This window comes from Zalophus californianus, chromosome 1 (genome assembly GCF_009762305.2).
Source record: "Zalophus californianus isolate mZalCal1 chromosome 1, mZalCal1.pri.v2, whole genome shotgun sequence".
Taxonomy (NCBI): Eukaryota; Metazoa; Chordata; class Mammalia; order Carnivora; family Otariidae; genus Zalophus; species Zalophus californianus.
The window spans coordinates 798,254-820,279 of record NC_045595.1 but is presented as its reverse complement, the minus strand read 5'-3'; the positions used below and the strand labels follow the sequence as shown (position 1 = coordinate 820,279).

The window sequence follows — 22,026 nt, the reverse complement described above, 5'->3', positions numbered from 1 at the left end:
CTTACCTCAGGAACAAAAGTTCAAAACAGCGTCCCTGGGTGGGCTCGAACCACCAACCTTTCGGTTAACAGCCGAACGCGCTAACCGATTGCGCCACAGAGACGGCGCTGCCGCCCGCCGCCCCCTGAGCTTCTATGAGGCGTGCGCCGCCGAGAGGCCAGGCGCAAGCTGCGGCGGCGCGCGGGCGGCGCGGCCCGAGCCGGACTCGGGGCGACGGCAGCCCCCTGCCGCCCAGCCGAAATAGCTCAGTTGGGAGAGCGTTAGACTGAAGATCTAAAGGTCCCTGGTTCGATCCCGGGTTTCGGCAGCTGTTTTGGCGCTCCGGCTCCCGGCCTTTCCTTCCCCAGCATGCCACCCACTCCGCAGACGAGGGGCGGGGCCGCTGACTCAGGCCCACGTCGGGGAGGAACGGAGCCCTCGAACCCCTGTCTCCACCCCCAGACCATGATTCCGGCCCCAACGTGGACTCCAGCCCGATTCCCACTACTTCTTACGCGGTAGGATTAGAACAAGCGCTAATTGTTAAGAGTTCGCAAGAACACCTGCCGCTCGTAGGCCCCCTAATTCTTGCAATCCTGCTGGATTTTACACTTGGGGGAAACTGAGGCTCACACAGGCAAGCGCAGGCGAGCGGCAGGCCGGCCTCCTGGCAGGACCACTCCGGCCCCTGAACCCCTGCACAGCCCACCTGGTCTCGCTCCCGGGGATCTCCAGGTCCCGGGTGGGAGGTGAGGGTCCCCTTCCCCTTTCCTTCCCGCTCCCCGCTAGCCTGTGGAGCTGGATTTTGTAACTTACTTAACTAAACTTTGCATTTTCACAGAAAAGTTGCCGACATAGTAGAGTTCCTGTGTGCCCAGCACCCAGTTCCCCTACTGTTAGCAGCTTACACGGCTGGGCACGTTTGTTGCAATTCATGAACCAAAGTGGATGTTACTGAAGTCTGAGCTTTATGCAAGTTTTCTGTTCGCCCATAACGTCCTTGCCCTGTGAGTGAGGGACCCTGGACTGAGACCCCAGCCCCAGCTGAACTTTCAGATGACGCAGCCCTGGTGACATTCGACTGGCACCTCATGAGACCTGAGTCACCCAGCCGGGCTGCTCAGTGACTTTCCAATCCCACCAGAACCACGAGAGAGCGTCTTCTCCAGCTGCTAGGTCACAAGAGAGAACGCTGCGAGGGGCCAATGGGCCCGGTCAAGGCTGCTTGACCGAGGGGAGGGGAGGTGGGCGGCGAGGTCAGGGAGGTCTGAGCCAGCCTCCTGGGAGAGCCCTGCAGTGGGAGCCCGGGAGCGGAGCAGAGGGTTGGGGAGGGAGTGGGGAGGGGAGCAGAGTAGGGAGGAAGGACAGCATGCACCAGGCACCCGGCTCAGGAACCAGGCCAGTGGGGGCCGTGATTCAGGAACTGGGGGTGGGAGGGATGGACTATTTCTTGTGCAGGTGTGCTTCCCTGAGGTTTCAGATTCTTACCGTATAGTGAATTACTTTTTTTTTTTTAACGATTTTATTTGAGAGAGCGAGCACACGTGTGCGGGCATGGGGGTGGCACGGAGGGAGAAGCAGACTCCCCATTGAGCAGGGGCCCGACTGGGAACTCCATCCCAGGACCCCGAGATCACGACCTGAGCCAAAGTCAGACGGCCAACCGAGTCACCCACATATCCTGTGAATTGTTTTTTTTTTCTTTAAAGATTTTATTTTTTAAAGATTTTATTTGGCAGAGATCAAGCGAGCACAAGCAGCCCAACTGGAGGCTCAATCCCAGGACCCCGGGATCATGACCAAAGCCAGAGGCAGATGCTTCACTGAGCCACCCAAGCACCCCTAGATTTTATTTTTAAAACAATTCTATGTCCAACATGGGGCTCTTACAACCCCAAGATCAAGAGTCAAACGGTTCACCAACTGAGCCAGCCAGGCACCACCCCTACCCTCCCCACCCCTGCCCTGTGACTTTTTTAAAAATCAGTTTTTTAGATAAGCAATAGGGCTTGAAGAGGGGCCAAGGCGTGTGCAATGACAATCCCCCTCTCGGACAGCGGGGCTGCTGTGTGGTGACCACAGGTACAAGGGGTGGGACCCTTCCTTTGCGTCGGCGTCGGGCTGGAGTGAGAAAAGCAAACCAACTTGACGAGCAGCTTCTGCAGGGCCTTGGGGTCTGGATGGGCAGCAGTTCAGAGAAGGGGTGGGCTGGGGGCGGTGGGAGGAGGGGAGGGCAGAGGGTCAAGGGGTCAGCAGGGAGGCCACACGGAGGCCAGCGAGCTAGAGCCCAGAGGGAAGGGGCAGAGGTGGGGCAGGGGAAGGAGGCAAGATGGTCATGGATTTGGGGGGGGCTCCTGGCATTGAGGGGTGGGGTCCAGGATGCTGCCCGACCCCCTGCAGCACCCAGGACGGCCGTCGGAGAATGACCCGGCCTGGCGTCTGCAGCGCCGAGGGGGAGAGTGGAGCAGGGGTGAGGGGTGAGGGCTGACAGAAGCCTCGTGGTGGAGAACAGGACGCTCTGCTGGGGGCAGTCTGTGTCTCAGAGGCTTGTGCGGTGCGTGCCTCTCCACGGGCCCCCATGGGGCCGCCAGCTGCCGAGCCCCGCGCCCCTCACACCTGCCCGGCGGCCTTAGGACGAGCACCCTCAGGATCCCCCCAACAGGGGGGGCAGGCCCGGTTGCAGGTGGGGCTCCGGCGGGCATTTAACACGGGTCTGGACAGGCTGACTGCCGGCGGCCCACCTCAGCCACCGCATCGAGCACGTCCAGGGGTGGACGGAGCCATCAGGCTCTCCCAGAAAGGGGCACGGCCTGCTTTGGAGACAATGTCGGGCTGTTCTCTGTGGGGGAAGCGACCAAGCGGCCTGGCCTCAGGCTCCATGGTGGATGGGAACCACAGACCCTCTGTGGTTCCAGCCCCGTGGTCCCAGGCCAGGCTCGCCCCCCTCCACCAGGAGGATTCTGGGGCCATCTCCCGACCTCTCCCGCTGCACACCTGACCCGTGGTTTTGTCTACGGCCTGGGCCTCTGCCTGCTCAGACGGCCCCTTCTCAGGGCCCGAGCCCGCCTGCCTCCCAACAGGCTCTCCGTCTAAGCCCCCGATGTAGGGGTTGCTGACCCCGCCCAGGGCCTCGAGCTGAACCTCCTGACCGTGTACCCACACTGCGCACTCTCCCAGCAGCTTAGGATGAAGAGTTCATTTGAGCATGGCTTTGGCAGGCCACAGAATTTCTGTGACTGGGTCAGGACAGGCGACGGCAGGTCTCCCAAGGCCAGGGCTCGTGCTGGGAACCCTCCGGCACCAGGGTGACCCACCAGCTGCCTCCTTTTCTGGGCCTGGGCAGGAACGTGAGCCCGGCCTCCAGGCAAAGGCCTTGCTCCTGCAGGAGCCGGTCCCCACCGCCACCCCACGGCCGCACACACAGTGACTGAGGTGGCCACGGGTGGGGGGGTCCTGCCCTCCGGGGAGACCGCGCTCAGCACTGGACCAGATGCGGCCACACGTGAACATCCACACGGGACCAGGGGGTGGGTGGGAAGCGGTCGCTGGAGGGTCCCGCCGCACGTGTTCTCCGGCACGGGGAAGGTCAGCAGAGCTGAAACGCGAGGAAACGAGTGCGGCACCGTGGCCTCAAGAGGAGGGAAACGCGGAAACACACGCGTGTTCTGGAGGAATGCATTCACAGAGGCTTTCTTAAAACTCCTGTTTAATATTGGATACAATGCTTTTTAACATAAAAAAACAGATGTGCACCTTTTATTAAACAATACAGTCACAAGTAATGATATGCAATAAAATAAAACACATTTTCGTTTCAAAATCAGGAACTCTACCTTCCACAAAAGCCAGGAAAGGAGCACCCACAGATGAGAAGGAGCACATTCCGGGCCCCCGTCCTGCAGACTGCACTCGCCCCAGCCACGGGACCCGCGGCAGCCCCTCCAGCATCAGCACCGCTGACTCCTCTCTTCTAGGAGCTGGTTATCAAATATTTCTTTTTCCCTTCAGAAAGCAAAAGGAGAGAACCTCATTTAGTAATTCATCTTGTCTTAGAATATGAAACAGACAAGTCCGTGCTTCGTGAGGACAGAGTCTCCGTGTGGGGAGATGGGACCTTCTGGAGACGGAGGGTGGGGGTGGCCGCAGGGCCATGCGAGTGTGCCTCATGCCACTGAGCTGCGCACTTAGAGACGATTACGATAGGACATTTTACATCATGTGCATTTTACCACAATTTATAAAAAAAATTTAACAACTTTTTAAGGAGTGTGAACTTTCAAATCGTCCTCATTAAGCGACTCCTTGACGATAAGAATTACATTAACGGGTGTTTGGGGCACCCCCCTCCCCAGCGTTGACGACAGTAACAAAGAACACAGACCGGGACAGCAGATAGGTCAGGCGAACACGAGGCCACTTGGCGGGTACCCCCAACACGTCACCACAAGCTGAGGGCAGGGGCCGGCCGGCTGGCACTCAGTTAGAGGCCAGGTCCCTGGAGTCCAGAGCAGGTGGCCCGTGCCATCATCGGCACAGCCATCATGCCCACAGGGCACCCGACGCGTCCACGGCTGGTCAAGAGCAGCGGCAGTGCGTGAAGACAGACAATCGTCCTCACAGGCACAGGCCAGCCCCTCGGACGTGGAGGAGGAAATCGCTGGTGGGGAGACAGGTACCGGCTCCGACCCTGCTCCCCCAACACTATTCTGTACTTGTGTCGAGGGCACCGCACTGGACCACCGAGATCCAGGGACAGAGACACCAAGTCTCCCTGCTGCCAAGGCCCCTCATGCTCTATTGACCCATCTGGGCCAACACTCCTGCACACGGAGCCAGACGGGCTCTTCTGTGGCCAGCTTGGCAGCCGGCCGCCCCACCCCAAGGCCTGGCCTCCCGGCACGCCGCGGGGCACCCCCGGGGACGGAGTGCGGCCTCCTGGGAGCCGTCTTCGCTGTCCGGCGTCCGTGACAGTGGGCCTGGGCGGCCCTGGACAGAGACCCTGGCCTGTGACTCTAGTTGAGTCTTCAGCCTGTCACTGCCGCGCGGGCCCAGCCTGTTCCCAGCAAGCCTGGCAGCAAGCCCAGAGACGGGATTAGGGGCTCTGGGGCCAAAAATCCCAGGGCGGCTAACCTCACCAACGGAAGAGAAACATCTTGATCACGGTATTCTTCTGACCAGCTAGGAAAGGCCCGGGCGACTGCTGCCGTGTAATCTTACTGTGTTTTTTCAAACGGCCACTGCACTGGGGCAAGGGGAGAAAGCTTGAAATGCAAACAGGAGCCCATGCGAAACGCAATTAGGCACAGCAGGCCCGGCACGCGCCCAGGGAGCAGCCCCGGTGGACTGCCTGGGGGCTGTGGCACAGGCCGGGCTGGGGGCCGGCTCCACCTGCTCAGACCGGCTCAGGGACGCGCCTGAGGACAACGTCCACTGCTGGCTTCACTGGGTCCCTCTGACAACTCCTGGCCAAGGGCTAATGCGCACTTCCAACCGTAGGCACTTCATTCACCTGGCGGACACCTGGACCAGCGTGTCGGCAAGAGGGGCCTTGAGCCCCAGCCACGAGCACGAGGGAGCGTGAGCCCTTCTAGACACACTTCTGCTGGTTGGGGAGCAGCGCCCTGAGCAGCCTACCGGTAGCTGAGGGACGGTCCTCTGAGGTACTTCTCCTCAGCCGTCTTGTAATCCACAGCATCCACTGCCGCGATGGCGCAGATGATGGCCTGCAAGAGGACAGAGGGCGCTCAGCCGCAGGCCGCGGGCCCGTGCCGCCCGTGGAGCGGGAGGGGTGCACGTGGGGCCCGGTGCAGCTTCCGAACAGCCTCCGCAAACACGCACGGATCCGTGAGATCTCTGCAGCGACACTCCTGCATCACGTGAAGGACACGGTCTTTTGGATGAGACACGAGAGTTCGTGTCACTAAAGGCAGAGAATGAGGCAGGACCAAAACCAACAAACCCATCTGTGAAAATTTGTAAGTTTACTGTTCAAACAACAGGAAAAAATAACAGCGATCATCCAAGCACACGGCATGTCTGACGTTGAGAAATCCTTCTCCGTTTCTTTAGAAGAAATAGCAGAACTGTGGTTACAAGAAAAGTACTTTATTTTTTTATTTTTTATTTATTTTTTTAAAAGATTTTATTTATTTATTTGAGAGAGAGAGAATGAGAAATAGAGAGCACGAGAGGGGAGAGGGTCAGAGGGAGAAGCAGACTCCCCGCTGAGCAGGGAGCCCGATGTGGGACTCGATCCCGGGACTCCAGGATCATGACCTGAGCCGAAGGCAGTCGCTTAACCAACTGAGCCACCCAGGCGCCCTGGAAAGTGTTTTATTTTTTTAGAAAGTATTCATTTGAGGGGGAGGAGGGGCAGAGGGAGAGGAAGCAGCAGACTCCCCGAGGAGCAGGGAGCACAATGCGGGGCTCGATCCCAGGACCCCGGGATCATGACCTGAGCCGAAGGCAGATGCTTCAGCGACAGTGGCCCAGGCGCCCCTGGAAAGTGTTTTTAAAGAGCCTGTGTGGGGCGCGTGGCCGGCTCGGTTGGGAGCGCTTGCGACTCTTGGTCCCACGCTGGGGATAGAGATTACTTAAAAATAAAATCCTAAAAATCGAACAAACAGAGCCTTTATGGTCTAGAACAGGGCTCCCCAAGCCCCCTGGGCACTGCTGACATCGGGAAGGTCACTCTCGGGGAGGCACCCAGGCACTGTGGGGGTCCAGCATCATCCTGACACCTCCCCCCATGAGAACCACAGCCGTCTCCACACGGGGACCAGTGTCCCTGGGGCAGAACCACCCCTTCCTTAAAGACACACACTGGAGTACTTAAGCATAAAAAAAAGTTTGGGGAACCCCCCCATAGTTACTTGCAGGGAGGGAGCTAGAGGTACAAACAGAGCGAAATCACTGTTCCAACTGGGTGTTGGGCACACAGCTCCCTGACACTATTTTCACTTCGTATGTATTTGAAAGCTTCCAGGTATAAAGCTAAAAATCTTTGAGCTTGGCAACTTTTCCCACACATGCTCACACGTGCCCAGCAGAGCCCCCTCTGACCTTCAAAACGAGTGTGCTCCTGCCCAGCCAAACCCCAGCGGGCGCGTCCAGGACAATTACAGCTCCCTTCCACAAGCAACGTCTACTCTGGAAACGCGTTCATGTGCACAGGGGGATAAAGCACGTGGCTCTCACCCCCTGGCACTGGCCATGGGGTCTACACATCATCCCAGGGTGGGCGCCGGGCTCCATGCTGTTGTGGCCTCCTGGGCAGACTTCTGGAGAATGCCATCCCAACACCAAATCCCAGCCCCGCGTGGCTGGTAGTCCGGTTCCTGGGCCGTGGCCACAGACCCCCCACCCGTCAGCGTGCACGAGGGCCCTGGCATCCACTCACTTCAGGCAGAAGAACGTCCAGGATGAAGCGGATCCGGTCGCCGTTGACCCGCGCCAGCGTCCTGCTGCCCATCTCCTGGTAGACCCCCTGTAAGTACTTCACCACCAGGTCCAGCTGCTCCTCGTCCTCCAGGTACGTCTCCACGCACGTCATGTACTGACCCGAATTCAGAAACGTCTTCAGCCACCGCGACGGCTTCCTGTTCTTCAGGATGGCCCGCAGGTGGCCCTCGGCGCCCCTCGCTTTCACGATGTACTCCACCAGCTTCTGGTTGGCCCGGTCCCGGGCAGCCCGGGACCGGTCAGGGAGGACCTTCCTGTAGGGCCGCCTCCTCCCCTGGGGGCCCCCCGCCACAGGTTCCTCGGGGTCCCCCGTGCTCAACTGCGGGAACCTGGTCCCCAAGACGTCCTGCTGGATGGACTTGCGGACGGGATAACCTGCAGACGAACGACACGTCCGTGGGACCGCCGGCCTGTGTGGCACGGCTCCCTCCTCCTCCCTTCACTGTGCTGTCTGGGGGCTCTGCGGGAGAGGCCCCCCCCCCGGGGCCCCCAGGCACAACCGCCCCGGTCCCAAGGGCTCCTCCTCTGATGGGACCCGTCTCTTCCCAGCTCAGCCCGATGCCAGCGTAGCCCCAATGAGCAGAGCCCCTGGGGTACGGTGGGACTCTCCGTTCACCCCAAACTCGGGCACCAGGGAAGGCAGGAGGAGAGGCCAGGTGCCCGGTGGACAACGGGGGCAGGCGGCTGTCAGGGCTTGTTCCTGGCAATCTAGGGTCAGGCTCGGGACAGGGCGCAGCCTCCACCCAGACGCATCCCCTCCCGAGCTTCAGACACAGAAGACGGCTGCTTCACGCCTCTGAAGAGGAGTCGGCGGGCTTACTTATATCGGCGGCGTAATACTCCAGGAAAGAGCCCGCGAAAGAACCACAGCCTGCAGAGGCGGCAGAACAAGAGCCACATCATACCATCAGAGGCAGCGCTCGGGAGCAGCCCGAGGGACACGGGGTCAGCCCTGCCCGGACCCCAACACCAGCGCTGCCGGCAGGGTGCCACCGCCCCGGGGGCACCCAGAAAGGCTACCGTCTGAAGATTCCCAACGGCCAGACGTCGGGTGGACAGAGACCAACTCTCTGATTCAGAGCAAACCCCGCATTCCATTCACACCCAGGCTTCGCCCCGTGTCTGCCCACCTGCCCTCGTTGGGCACAAGACTGCCATGGCCCCAGGCCGGGCAGCCATAGGAAACAGGCCTGCACTCTGCCCCCAGCTCGGTCCCTTTGTCCAAGGGCGTGCAGGCCCACGTACCAAGCCGGACCCTGTAGTCGGTGATCAGGGAGACGCACCAGCCAATGGCCTGGTCGAAGTCCTCCTTGGCTTCGTTCTGCAACGAGACCCAGGCAGCAGCTTCAGCAGGAGACCACAGGCGCTCTGCCACCCCTCTCTGTGTCCGCAGCTCCCGCATCCACAATGCAGAGCCAGCAGATGCCCCCGCGCAGGGCTGCTGAGGCCGCATGGGGAAACACACACGGAGGCCCAGGTCTGGGGCCAGGGCTGCTCAGGAAGTGGGTCATGGGAGAGCTGAGCACTCTGGGAGAGGAGAGCTGGGGGCTCTAAGCAGAGGAAGGTGCCAAGCACCCCAACATGCGGCTGATGTCGCCCAAACGAGATTTGACAGTCGTACAAATCCTTTTGAGAGTCGTCCCTGCACCCTTGGCTTAGAATGGTGTCGGCTCAGTCGGGAGGAAGGACACTTAGCCACCCGTGGGGATGCTCACCGAGGCCTCAAGGTCCTTATTTGCAAACCGAGGACAATGCCCCCCCACCCCCACGAGGACGCCTGAGCTGGGACGATGGCCCACTACCCGAGGTCCACGTCCTGTTACCGCCATCTCAGCCTGGCCCTCTCCCCACGGCTGCCGCACGTAGCAGGCGTGAGAAGGGACAGCAGGTGGTGCTGCTCCTTGCTCAGGAAAGCAGAGCTCAAGACCACGACCGCGACACCAGGGCCGGTCCATCAACACAGCCCGCGACAGTCCAAACTAGCTCCAGGAGGCTGTGCTCCTGCCACCTATACAGCCCCTCCGTGACCCCGTGCACCCCACTTCACAAGCGGGCCTGGCTTTGCTCTGGGAGCAGGAAGATGGGCAACAGGCATCGTCTCAGCGTCTGGATTACATGAGGCCATGCATCGTCTTTGCCACAAAACACAAGTCTGCGTTTGCGGTACATAGACCTCAAAGCAAGATTCCTGCTCCCCTTTCTGACACTGCCCCCCATTTTGGGAAAACTATCTGGATCCCCGAGAGTGGCCCTGGGATCAGAGCTGGCCCCTGGCCTGGAAGGTGGGGCGCCCGGCTCCCCGCACTCGTGGGCTTATGCTTCAGGGAGTGTGGAAGCTCCTGAGGCCGTGGCCGGCCCTCTTCCAGAACCGGGCCCCGCCAACGGGCACCCTGACGGAGACTGGGCGCCCAGCGAAGGCCGCTCTCAGAAGCTGTGGTGACCACACTCACCACAGGAAGGAGCACGACTACGTCGCGGGGACACACACGAGTGGAAGGAAGAGAAGGCTGGGGTCCGGTGTGGGCGCTCCCCTTCCCAACCCCCGCCCCCACCGCAGCCTGGGCTGCCTGCACTCAGGGGGACAGCGAAGGGCAGAAGGCTCCCCGGGGCCTCCCCTCCGAGCTCCCTGGCAGTCCACGCAGACAGGAAGCCTGGGACATGGAGCCAGGAACCTGCTCACCAGGCTGGGACAGGAACCGCACTGGGGTGGGGGGGGCTGACGGACCCCCCCCCCCCTCAGCTGGGTTTGTGTTGGGGTAGCTGGTGTCACACACACAGCACCGCAGGGCGGACAGACTGTGTGTGGAACGGGTAAGTGCCTCACGGCTCGTGGGCTCGGTGTACAATCAAGAACTGATGATAACACTTTGTGGGGCTCAGCCACTGGCAAGGCCAGGAAGCCCCGTGGGGCGCCACCACAGCCGAGCCCTCGAGCCCCCCACGCACAGGCGCAGGGACAGCCTCCGAACCAACGCCTGCATCAGGACGCTGGCCTCGCACCCGGGCACACCGTCCTCTTCGCTGGACAACGGGGGGACAGCCAGCAACCTCCCAGGGCGGTGGTGGTCCCCACCAGAACGGCCAGAGCTGGGCCTAGCAGACCACCGTCACACGGGAGCGCACTGCTCCCCATGCACGGCGGCTGCTTCCGGGGCACGAGAGCACAGTCCGCCTACCAGAAGCGCCTGTTTCTCTTTGCAGTCAAAGTGCTTCAGTCTCTTGAGAGATACCGTGATCCTGGAAGCAGAGAGACGAAAGTTAACAGGGAGCTCCATCTCCTGAGTCAGGACAACAGTTCCCTCTCCTCCGATGGAACTAGCGGGGACCGTGGGGGCCCCCTCCAGCACCAGCTGCCCAAGGAAGCCCCAGACGCAGGCCCTAGGGGACGTGGCTGGGGCCGCCATGCAGGACGCTCACCCCCCGGCCACCCGTGGGAGGTGGAGGCAGGGTCGCTGCCCACAGCACCTGCAATGACTGGAGTATAGTTTGTGGGGAACGGGCAGGATCGGCCAAGTGTCTAACTGGGCTGCCCTTCAAAGCCGGCAAACAGAGCTTGGGACACCGGACTGTCTGAGCAGTCCCTTTCAACACAGCTTCCATCTGGATTCATCTTCTGGGGAGCTGGAGTGCAGGGGCATGAGACCATCCCAGCCCTGGACCCCAGCCCCCTCCCCACCATCCTGGCACCCCCGAGCCGGCAGGCCTTCACCCAGGAAGCATTTGCAGAGAGCAGACAGCTGGGTTACCCTCTCCCTTTGGGGTCCATGTGCCCCTCGATAAAGAGCACACTGGCTTTCTTATCTCTTCGCCGGACACTCTTGACCTGTTGGCAAATCCAAGAAAATAAAGCATCAAGAACCCAAAAGAGGCCATGGGTTTGAATTACCTTCCTGACCTCTTTTAACCATGCAGGTTGGCACATGGCTGGCGTGTGACAAGGAACGCCGCTGGCCGGGGGGACCAAGGCCAAGCCCCCAGTCGGAGGCTCAGACACCACCCCGTCTGCTGCATGCACTACTCAGTGCTCACAGATGAGCAGCACCAGGCAGCACTTTGCTCTGTTCTCCTAACACAAAGACCCAAGCCTACACTACCTGCCACCTCTGCAGACGGCCACACGATTCTCTCCTGACTCAGCAGGACAGGCTCATTCTCGTTTTCGGGATGAGCAAAGTGAGCTCAGGCGGGTTGGGACCTGCTGAGGACACAGAGGTGGTGGTGCCTCCTCCCTGCCCAGTGCCTGTCTGTGTCCCCAGCTCAGCCGTAAACCAAGAGCTCACCCCAGGAACCTGTGACCTTGGAGATCCATGACCCAGCAAGGTCCCCAGGGACCTGGTGAAAATGAGGAGAGGTCCAGGAAAAGGGTACCAGTTGCGCGGGGGGGGCGTCACACGAGCATCTGCCACAAAGCAAATATTGAAGAGAGGCCGAGGGGCCCTGATAAACGACCCCCAACAATGGTGCAGAGACACTGCGCGGAGACCCCCCATTTCATCTGCATATCTGTTCAAGCTCCCCTTCTGCCCAGCAAACGCTGCACGGATGTCAACCCTACTGTTCCTACAACCGGTCCACCCCACGCACGGAGACCATGCTGCCCGCTGGAGGTCAGCCTCACAGCAACAACAGGAGTGTCTCCAGCTCCTGCAAACACCTTTCCAGGTTCAACGTCACCGTTTCTCACTACAAGTTAAAGCCCTAGAGCTGGAGCCGTCGGAATGCCGTCTACACTGGACGGGGAGGAAGGACACCGGATAAAGGCGGGGGAGCCGGCATGCTGCCCTGACCTAAAAAGTAAACGCACAGCCTGCACCGTCCAGGCTCAGCGCACGGAGAAAGCAGAGCCGGGAATTTCACTGCGCTGAGGCCCATCCACCGCATATGCACAGCCGATCTGTACCCTGAAATCTGAGCAATTTAAAAGCTCCAAACGAGAAACTCTCAAGCGCACGGCATTTGAAATCAGCAAGTTGCCGATTTTTTTACGCAGCTTTTCAGGTTTTCCTGAGCCTGCTCGGTCAAGACTGGACCCAGGACCCTCACGCTCAACTGTGCCAAAATGATCATGTTCCCCTTACTCAGGTAACCATCTCCAGCAACCCTGCTTAGATTCGTTAAGGCCATCGGCTTCTCCCAATAAAGAAATCTCCAGAGGTCCAGCCGACATGAATGGGGGGCAAGGGAGAAGCGGGGGGTTTCAGCGGGGTGCCCCCAATGCTTACCACTGCTGGCCAGAAGGGGTATTTCTGGTGTTTAAGCCAGACCAGCATTCCTACTTCAAATGAGCGTGGTTCTAAAATTAGAAAGATAAAGAGATAAACAGTAAGATCCACATCAGGCACCAAATGCAACTGAAAAAAAAATGCGTCTGTTGGAGGTCGCTTAAACCTGATGCTCCAACTCTCGTCAGAGATCCCCACGGTTTGCAAGGTAGTCTCACAACAATGCCTGAGTGCAGGGGACGCACGCGCTGCTGAGCGGGGACAAGCTGGGGCCGACTCTGTACCGCCTTGGCTGCTACTCTGTAATCTCAAATTATTCCAGATTCAAACATCTTTTTAAAAAGAGTGTGGCTCAGAAACCCCAACAAAAGCAGCAAATCCCTAGGAAGCTCATCAGTCTGAAAAACTGAGCTTTATCTTCAAAGGGAGAAAAAAAATGAACCAAAATCATCATCCAGTGACCACACAATTACCTCTAAACAAAATTTAACAAGACTTCCAACCAAACACAAAACTCCAGGACGGAAAATGTAAATGTTGAAACAGTGAGGTAAGGAAAGCTTGCAGACGCGAGAGGCGGCCAAGCGCAGCCACGAGGCAAGGTCTGCGGGCAGGCAAAGGGCTGTCATCCAACTGGCGAGAAGCGTTTGGTTTTTAAGAGAACCGTCAGGGCCCCGGGAGGACAAATAGGTCTCGGGAAACACCCAGACAGACATCAGGCTGCGGGGGGCTGGGGACAAGACAAAATCAAACAGAAGCCAAAACCAGGGGGTTTCTCTGGGCTGTGGTGACCTGGCCCCCTGCTGGCAGCAGTGGATGAAAATGGCCTTCTGGAAGAATCTGAAAGAATCTGGAAGAAGGTGCGTGGTCCCTACTCTGGCCGAGTTCCGCTCCCAGGAGCGAAGCTGACAGAGCTCTTTCCCAGAGGCACACACCAGGCACAGCTTAGCCCCCAGGCGTGGAACCATCTAGGCACCTGAGGGTGGGGGTAGGGCTTGGCAAGGAACAAGCGTGGCTGCGAAGAGTCGTCAGAAGACCACGAGCAAGCGTAAGGTGTGTCTGCATTACCATCAGCACAGATAGGGAGAGGCGCACTGCGGCGTGGCCGACAGGAGCCGAGTCCAAGGGCATGCCCTGCCTGCCGCGCCGGTGTTCGCCTCCCCAGGCGCAGGGTGTCGCCCTTGGAGTAGAGGTTCCCCCCCGGCCCCCCTCCACGTATTATTTTTCCAACATCTCGTGAATCTATAGTTCCTTCAAAACGAGAAGGCTAAAAAACACCAGGATACATTAAAACTAACGAATGGATAAATCTAAAAACGAAATTCATTCTAAATGATTTACTCCACAGAACAGACTAAACTGCTGTTGGTTGTCGGTTTGGGATCTTGGGTCTCTATTTCAGGTCCTTCCACAAAGAGGGCCAAGGGCACGCATCTGCGCCTGTTTGCTCCGGTGCGGCCAGCACATGCGGTGGGGGGGGGGTCCCGGGGCCCCCGCTGCCTCGGGCCAGAGACCCTGCCTCTCTGGACAGAAAGCAATCGCTGTCCCCAAAGGCCTAGGAGGCAGCGCCAGGCCACACCCGCACGGTGGCGACGGGACCCGGCTCCCCACGGAGCGGACACAAAGGAGAGATGTGCTGGCAGGGTCGCCCTCTTCCCTTAGGACCGCCGCAGAAAACACGCTCTCGGCACGCCGCCGGCGCAGGAGCAACAGCAGCCTCCTCCGCCCGGGGGCTCAGCGTGAGCGGAAGCGCGCTCTCCGGCTGCTTCCCCGGACTCACCGTGGTACAAAAGGATTCTGGGGGGCTCCTCGTCGTCATCCTCTTCCTCCAGGACGGGATGAAGGGGACTGAAGTCGACTGACTCTCCCGAAGACTGACGGTCTGCCAACGATGTCAGATTACACTTTCACTGTCAGCGTCTCAGGGACTCAGCCCCAGACACACATTTCATGATACGTGACCGTCCACGCAAACGTAAGAGCTCCCACGCGGCCAGATGCAAGGTGGGTACTCTGACTAAAGCACACTCACAGGAAACAAACGAGAGACGGCATGGGGGAGGGAGGCCTCCGCGCCTCAACGAGGGGCAGGCACACAAGCAGCAACCTAAGCAGACTGAGGGCCTGGCCGGGGAGACCGTCCCTCCAGGGCCCAGGCAGGCGGGCAGACGCAGGGACAGGCTGCGGCTCACCTCCCTGCCACCTCGGACGAGCCGCACACCAAGTTTAAACACATGACGCTTAAACTCAAGGCAGAAACCCGAGTACGTGTGTCGCCAGGGAGCGTGGAGGCACGGAAGCCCAGAGAAAATAACAGTTCTCAATCAGCAGCTCAAAAACAAGACGGGACACCGCCATGTTCAAAGGAAACGAGCCACTGCGTGACACGGCCACCACACAAAAGTACGTCTCCACAGGAATTGTGAACAAGTCGGGAGCCTTCTGAGTGAGTTCTTCACTTCTGAGATTCCTTCCCGTTCAGGGGGAGTGCACTGCACTCCCGTGCATCTGTCAGAGCCCAGCCCCAGGGCTGCACTCCCGGGGTGCAGCCGCAGCCTTCCTGCAGCCACCAGGCTCACCTCCGTGGCCCCTGCCCTCTCCCGTTCAGAACAAAAGACACAAGTCAGAATTACAACCCAGTGGGAGACATAGACAGAAAGGAATCGGGCAATATCGGCTCTGCTTCTGTTTTGATACGACCTCATTAAGATCAGGTTAAAAAACACACAAGTGAGGGGTGTCTGTGTGGCTCAGTCGTTAAGCGTCTGCCTTCGGCTCAGGTCATGATCCACGGTCCTGGGATGGAGCCCCGCATCAGACTCCCTGCTCCGCGGGGAGTCTGCTTCTCCCTCTCCCACTCCCCCTGCTTGTGTTCCCTCTCTGGCTATGTCAAATAAATAAATAAAATCTTAAAAAAAAAAAAAAACCCACACAGGTGCCTGACCCGCATCGGCCCCTAGGAGAACCCAGATCCGCCCTCTGCCAGCACAAGACCTTATCGGCCACAGACCTTTACCTTCCTCCACCAGGATGCGAGGATTTCTTGTCTCCTCCGGGGAAGCATGGGGGCCAGGCAGGCTGAGTTTGGCAGTGCTGCGCAAAGTCATGCATCCCCTAGGCCTCTGCCTGGGCACTGCCCCTGGCTCCAGCTGTGGGGTGGGCAGCCTCTGGCTGCCTTCTGGGTGCAGACGCTTGGCAGGGCGGCCTCGGGCATCTGGGCAGGCGGGGCGCCCCGGGGTCGGGAGCACAGTGGGGCCACGCAGAGGCAAACCCGGGTCTCGCCCTTTGGCCCACAGACCCCCCTCCCTAAAGTTGGGAGGTGAGCCGGGGGCTGGAGGTCTGCTGTCTTTTTCACCATCTCCCTCTGAGAGTGAAGGTACTCTCTGACACAAGCTAGGCTCCTGTGCTAAATTTCTTCCCCTTTTACTCAGGGTCGTCTGCTTTCTGCAGCACGTTCTTGATCCACCGGCGTCCTGAGAACCCCCTCTGGCTGAGGGGACCACCAAGGCCCGTGCACTTTCACTTTTCCCGAGCTCCTTCTTGTGGTCTTTGCACTTGGGGTCCTTTCTACAAGAGGGTGAACCCGACAGCCTTGGGTGTACACATTCCCTCCTCTGAGGTCCAGAACTGCTCAGCACGTCTTCCTGGAGACCAGAAGAGCTGGGGTCACAGAGCGAGGAGGCCAGTTCCATGGGCTTCTCTCCTGAAGACAGAGCAGTTCTTTCTTCCCTTGAAGAGCTTTCTTGAGGCAAACTGGTTCTTTGGTTCAAAACATCCAGAGCCACTCGAAGCGAGCGTCTGTAGGCCAGCTCCTCCAGGGGTTCAGCAGGAACCTTGTTCTGGGAGGCTGTAGGGGTGAGAAGCACACAAAGCCTGTGACGCCCAGGTGCCTGGCACTGCCGTCAGAGCATGGCCACTGAGGGCTGACACGGGCTGTCACACCTGAAGAGGGGGGACGGACCCTGCTCAGCTCCGTCTTTCCCAGAGCAGGACAAGGCCACAGAACGACAGCTATTGTTCGGGGCCACAGGGCTCTGCTTTTCCAAAAACAAACTGACTGACCCCAACCTGATTGGGTTACAGGGATAAATCCCTCCAGGTCACAAAAAAAATACTGCCAGCAAAACGTACTCAGACACTTCCCACATCTTCCCAGCCTCACAGTTTCAACTTCAATCAGGCTCAATAAAAACCCTTGCCAACTCCATAAAGAACTCTGCCGGCAACGTGTTCTTGGGTGGCGGTGGGGGTGAGGGGCAGCCCATGAAAGGGACCCATTGTGGGCTGGTGGATTTTCCGTGCTTCCGTACGAGGGCGTTTCCAAGCCGGAAAAGAGCATCACGGACCTGGAGGTTTCAGCCTGACCTCCTCGCTGCTACAGTTGTATTTATTCATTCCGACCCACAGATGCAGCACTATTCATGTGAACGAGGTAACGGATACAGTATCACAACTCGGCGGGCACGACCCCTCCCGCAGAGTCTCTTCCCGGGTTACTCGTAAAGGCTCCTACAGACCCCCAGCCCCCACATGACCCGGGCAAACGAAGAGCGTCCAGGAGGCGGTGGCTGACGCTGCCTAAGGTGTGCCGGGTGGATGCCGCTTTGAACCAAAGCGGTTCTTCCAAACGCAGACGAAAACGGATCCTACTTTATACACACCACTGGAAGAATTCCTGGTCAATCTTTCCATAAGGCTCACAGCGCTTGGTACAGGGGGTGTGCACCCCCCACTCTGAGGCGGCAGAAAACACTTCTGCTTAGGTTTGCCGAGCTGCCAGCAGGCAAGCACACCATCAGCCCCAGCACCGTGGGGCTCGGGCCCTCCCTCCCACCAGGAAAGGCAAAGGGGGTGGGTGTCGGCGAGGAGAGTCCCGGCAGACCATGGGCACCCAACAGCGACGCTGGTCACACAGTCCTTTCTCCCTGGAGCTTGGCTGTGGAATTTAAATACACACACCCCTGCTCTCAAAGCCCGGGCAGGGAATGAACCAGCATCGAAACCAGTTTGAGTCTTACTGTGGGATGGGGGTGGTGGGGAAGGAAGCATCTTGCCCCATCTCCTCATGGAGGCAAATGCACACCGTAGGCCATGGATGTGACCAGCAGATCTCAATGCCCACGGCAGGCCACACTGGGAGTCAAGAACAGGATTGATTCTGGGGTAAATTCTACAAAGGTTTAAGAAATCAGATCCATTTCCTCCTTCTCCTTGGCTCAGGGTTACCTGGGGGGCAGGGTCTTTCCTCTCCCACACAGTCTCTTTGTTATTTAGAGATGTGTTCTCACCCAGGGAGGAGGCAATCCGTTCGATGTGGGCCGTCTTCAGGATTTCCACATCTGTGCTTCTCACCTCAATCCTGCAGGGACAGAAACACCCGTTATCCGTTACCAGCCAAGGCCACGAAAACATTTTCAAATGTGTTTTTCCTTAGATGACAAAAAAATTCGATTTCTTCCTTCTCAACCTTCCACTTAAACCAAAGTCACAGCCAACTAGGAATTCATGTGCCTGAGGTGAGAGGCAGCAAAGACCCTAGTGAATTTTTTTTTTTCTTTTAAGACAGAAAAGGTCGGCTCGATTTAAGAGTAAAAATGAATTCAAATTGTGATTTTTATGAGGCAAATCCTACTTTCAAATGCACAAATAACTCCTTTGTTAGATTTTCAGAGTAGACTGTAACGTCACAAAAGACTGTTTACAGCCCAGCAGGTGTGTTTTAGTTTAAAAGGATGTGCTTTCCTTTTAAACTCGAGTATTCAATTACCTTCCGAGCCGCAGGGAAAGTGTGAGCTGGGGACTAAGCAAGCTTAGGAGGCCGCTCTGAAGAGGGATGGGGACCTGGGGAAGCTGTAACTGGAGCTGACGAGGTTTTCTTTCTGAATTGGGAATTCTTCCCTTAGACACAGCAATACCACAATCATACGTGATCTGGGCCTTTTAATCATCCTGGGTAATATGTTTTTCCATCTCCGGATAATCAAGAGCAAAAGAGTAACGTGCTTCCACATAGTATGTGCCTACTGAATGCTAAACAGTAGCTTCTAAATGGATGGACAGGCTGAAACATCAAACAGTTCAAAACTGATGGGCCTGTCACACAAGTTTGAGAAAAAGACACAAATCTGCAGGAAGGAATCATCCCTACGAGAACCCCAACAAGAGTTTCCCTTGTGTATAATTTATATTTATTCGACTTCTCTGCCCATCTCTCACACAGTGGACCTCATGTGGATCTTCAATTTACAGACGAACATGAAAAAAAAAAGTGTTTTCCTCTTAAGATTACAAGCACAAGTCCTTTACAGTAACTGAAAAATAAACCCTGAAGAGTAGACTTCACCTTTGGGGGGGGCGGGCGGGAGGTGCAGTATCAGAAATCCCATTCAGAAAAAAGTAATATTTAACAAACCCACAACACTTAACTTTTCATCTAGGGAGAGGATTTGAACACTTAGAAAAAATTCCTTTTTTCTCTTATTTTTTGTTGACATCTCAGTTCTGGCCAACACCTATGATGAAGAAAAAAAAAAAAAACCGTCATTACCAAGACGCAAGCAACAGTGACCACAAAGGAACGCTAATGTGTAGATGCAAACGCAGCAACTTAATTCTTTTAAGGCGTTCGGCCCGGGACGTGAGCAATACCCTGTCTCATCCTGGGCCTTCGCGGGCGAGGGAAACCAAGGAACGTCCGGGGTGAGTGGCAGACGCAGGCAGGGAGCAGGGTCTCGGCCTTGCAGTCGGGCACTCTCCGGGGCCTGCTGCTGGAAAGTCTCCCCAGGGCACTGCCCTCATTTACTAGCACGGGGCTCCCCTCCAGACATTCCCTCGAGGTACGCGCTGCCTTGCACGCCTTTCTAAAGCTCAGTCGGCTCGCTTTTTCCTAACTGTAGGGAAAAGACCCTCCCGGAAGGGAAACCCCGTCAGGCGGGGAACGAGGACGGCCGCCCGCTCGCCTCCGTTTCTTCGCCCCAGGACCTCCCAGGTCCGCCCCGATGGAGATTTTACTCGTCACCCCTGGGCCCTGCGCAGGCCCCGGGACCACAGACCGAAGGCTGTCACCTTGGCAGGCCACAGTCGCTTCTCCCATCTGCACAGGACATACTGGACGTCCGTCATGACTCGGACTCCTGTGGCAAGTGGGAACGACTGGGCACCGCCGGGCGCGGGCAGCTCCGACGCGGGGCGCCCTGCAACACAAGCGGCACAGCGGTTTCGGAGCCGTGCGCGGGCGGCTGGGCCGCGGCGGGCACCGAGGCGCCGCCCGGCCCGGCGCCCGCGCTCCCGCCGACGACGGGCAAACGGCTCCCGAACAGCCCGTCCCCGCGCCCGAGGCCCGCCCCGCCCCGCGCTCACTCCCCTCCCCGCGCGGGGCCTCGGCCGCGCAGCCCAGGGGAGCGCGCCTGCCGTGGCGGTGGCGCTCAGCGCACGGGGACAGCTGCACGGCTGTCCTGCCGGGCCGGCCGCCCACGGGCACCGCCGCGGGAGGGTCCGGGCCCGGCCCGGGCTCGGGGGGCGGCCGGGGGCCGGCGGAGAGGACGCACGCGGCAGGGCGGGGCCGCGGCGAGCCGGGCAGGGCGCGCACGCGGCGCGGGACGGCTCGAGCCCCCGGGGGCCCTCCTCTCGGGGTTCGCCCCTCCCCCCAGGCCCGGCGCGGCTGCCCCAGGCCCCGCCGGCCGACCCGCGGGACGCAGCCCGCAGGGCTCACCGGGCGCCCGGCCTCCGCAGCGCGGCGTCCCCGAGCCCGGCGCGGAGGACGAGGAGGCCGCGGCGGCCCAACGGCGTCAGCACCCGCGCCTTCCCAGCCGCCGCCCGCGCCCGCGCTCACCGCCGCCGCCGCCGCCGCCGCCGCCGCCGCCCCCCCCCCGCGGGCTAGGGGCGGGGCCAACCGCGCGGCGCAGCCAAGCCCTACCCCCGCCGCCGGCCAATGGGGCGCGCGTGTCCGCCCCGGGACCCGCCCCTTCCGCCCGGGCGGGCGTGCGCGCGGCTGACTGATAGGCGCCGGGCGCGCGGGCGGTTGATTGACGGGCGCTGGGAGAACGGCGCGAAGCCGAGGGGCGACGGCGGGCCGCGACGACAGGCGGCCTCCGCCCGGGCCGGCCCCGCTCTCTTTGTGAGCCCGCCTCCGGGCGCCGCGGCCGGGCGAAGGAGCCCACGCCGCCTCCCCCCCCCCCCCCCCCACGGCCCGAGAGAACCTTCCAGAGCCTTCCAGAACCTTCACGTTCCTGAGGCGCCACGTGCTGCTGCGGTGCCCTCGGCGGAGGCACTGAGCGCAGCCCGGGAAGGAGGTACCAGCGCGTGGGCCGAGCTCCGGGGTCGCGTCGCCTCTTTTCAGCCTAATCCCCCGGCGGCGGCCAGGCGTGGGCCTCAGCAGGCGGGTGCAGGCCCGGCTTGGGGCCGGGGGTCGGCCGGGGCGTGGGGATGGAGGAACTGCGGGAGCGGGGGCGCCGACGCCCGGGGGCGGAGGGGGCGGGGAGGTCTGATGCCCGCGGGGGTGCGGCGCGGGGGCGGACACCAGGGGAGAGGAGGGGCGGGGGCGCGGGGGGCGCGGGGCTGACGCCCGGGTGAGGAGGGGCGGGGGAGAAGGGGCAGGGGAGCGGTGGGGCTGACGCCCGGGGTGGGGGCTGAGGAGGGGGTCGACGCCCGCGGTGAGGAGGGGCAGGGGGCGGGGGGGCGCGGGGCCTGTGCCTGGGAGGTGGGGGAGCAGGGACTGAGACGGGGGGGGCCGGGACGGCGGCAGGAGGGCCCGGGGGCTGATGCCCGGAGGGCGGGGGGACGGGGGGCGCGGGGGCTGATGCCCGGAGGGCGGGGGGGCGGGGGATGGGGCGGGGGTGGGGCCGACTCGTGGGGCGTTGGCGCCCAGGGCGGGCGGGGGGAGGGCCGCTGACGCCCGTAGGTGGGGGGGGAGGGGGAGGGGGCGGAGCTGACGCCCTGGGAAAGCGGGGGCGGGAGAGCAGGCCCCGCGCTGCGAGCTGCGCCCGCCTGCGGGTGTCGGCGGTGCCCGCGGCTCTGGGCCTGGGCACGGTGCCCGCTGAGGTCCCCCTGGGGCCCTGCTCGGGGAGTGGGATGGACTCAGACGGCGCTGGAGTCAGAGTTCGGAGGCGGGTTTGCAGAACGCGGGTTCAGCGCTGGTTTGGACCGACTCGCCCTCGGGGTGTGTGTGGGTTTGGACGTTGGCTGCCGTCGTCATGGTTACCGGCGGCGGAAGCAGCCCCGCCTGGCCCTCCGCACGCAGGGCTGCGGGGGAGCGCGAACGGGCAGCTTGACCTCGTCCGCCCCCCCGCCGGGCCTTCGGGCGGTCGGAGCCCCAGCCCCGCAGCCTCCCCTCCGTCCGGTGTGCCCCGAGACCGGTCCCGTACGC

The 22,026-nt window shown here is 60.4% G+C and overlaps 1 protein-coding gene and 2 non-coding genes across 8 annotated transcripts; 1 reads left to right on the top strand and 2 right to left on the bottom strand.

Moving 5' to 3' along the window:
- Positions 1–29: 29 nt before the first annotated feature.
- On the bottom strand, positions 30–103 carry TRNAN-GUU. Its single transcript has one exon. It is a non-coding gene; the product is annotated as a tRNA-Asn (tRNA).
- A 131-nt stretch (positions 104–234) lies between these two features.
- Positions 235–307, top strand: TRNAF-GAA. The gene has a single exon. It is a non-coding gene; the product is annotated as a tRNA-Phe (tRNA).
- Positions 308–3,668: 3,361 nt separating this feature from the next.
- PWWP3A (PWWP domain containing 3A, DNA repair factor) lies at positions 3,669–20,502 on the bottom strand. 6 transcript variants are annotated; one of them, XM_027582073.1, is made up of 14 exons: positions 20,374–20,502; positions 19,728–19,855; positions 19,089–19,174; positions 17,951–18,021; positions 15,673–16,509; positions 14,443–14,544; positions 12,663–12,733; positions 11,187–11,263; positions 10,617–10,677; positions 8,686–8,761; positions 8,261–8,311; positions 7,379–7,815; positions 5,614–5,702; positions 3,669–3,981 (listed from the first exon to the last, which is right to left on the bottom strand). In XM_027582073.1, the coding sequence occupies exons 2-14, from the start codon at positions 19,782–19,784 to the stop codon at positions 3,927–3,929; spliced, it is 2,070 nt and encodes a 689-aa protein (XP_027437874.1). In that variant the 5' UTR covers positions 19,785–19,855; positions 20,374–20,502; the 3' UTR covers positions 3,669–3,926. The 6 variants fall into 6 exon arrangements, 5 of the variants coding, with proteins under 5 accessions (XP_027437874.1, XP_027437873.1, XP_027437875.1 ...); XR_003517852.2 differs by lacking the exon at positions 20,374–20,502 and having other exon boundaries at positions 8,571–8,761; positions 19,728–19,978; XM_027582072.1 differs by lacking the exon at positions 20,374–20,502 and having other exon boundaries at positions 19,728–19,974.
- Positions 20,503–22,026: the final 1,524 nt, after the last annotated feature.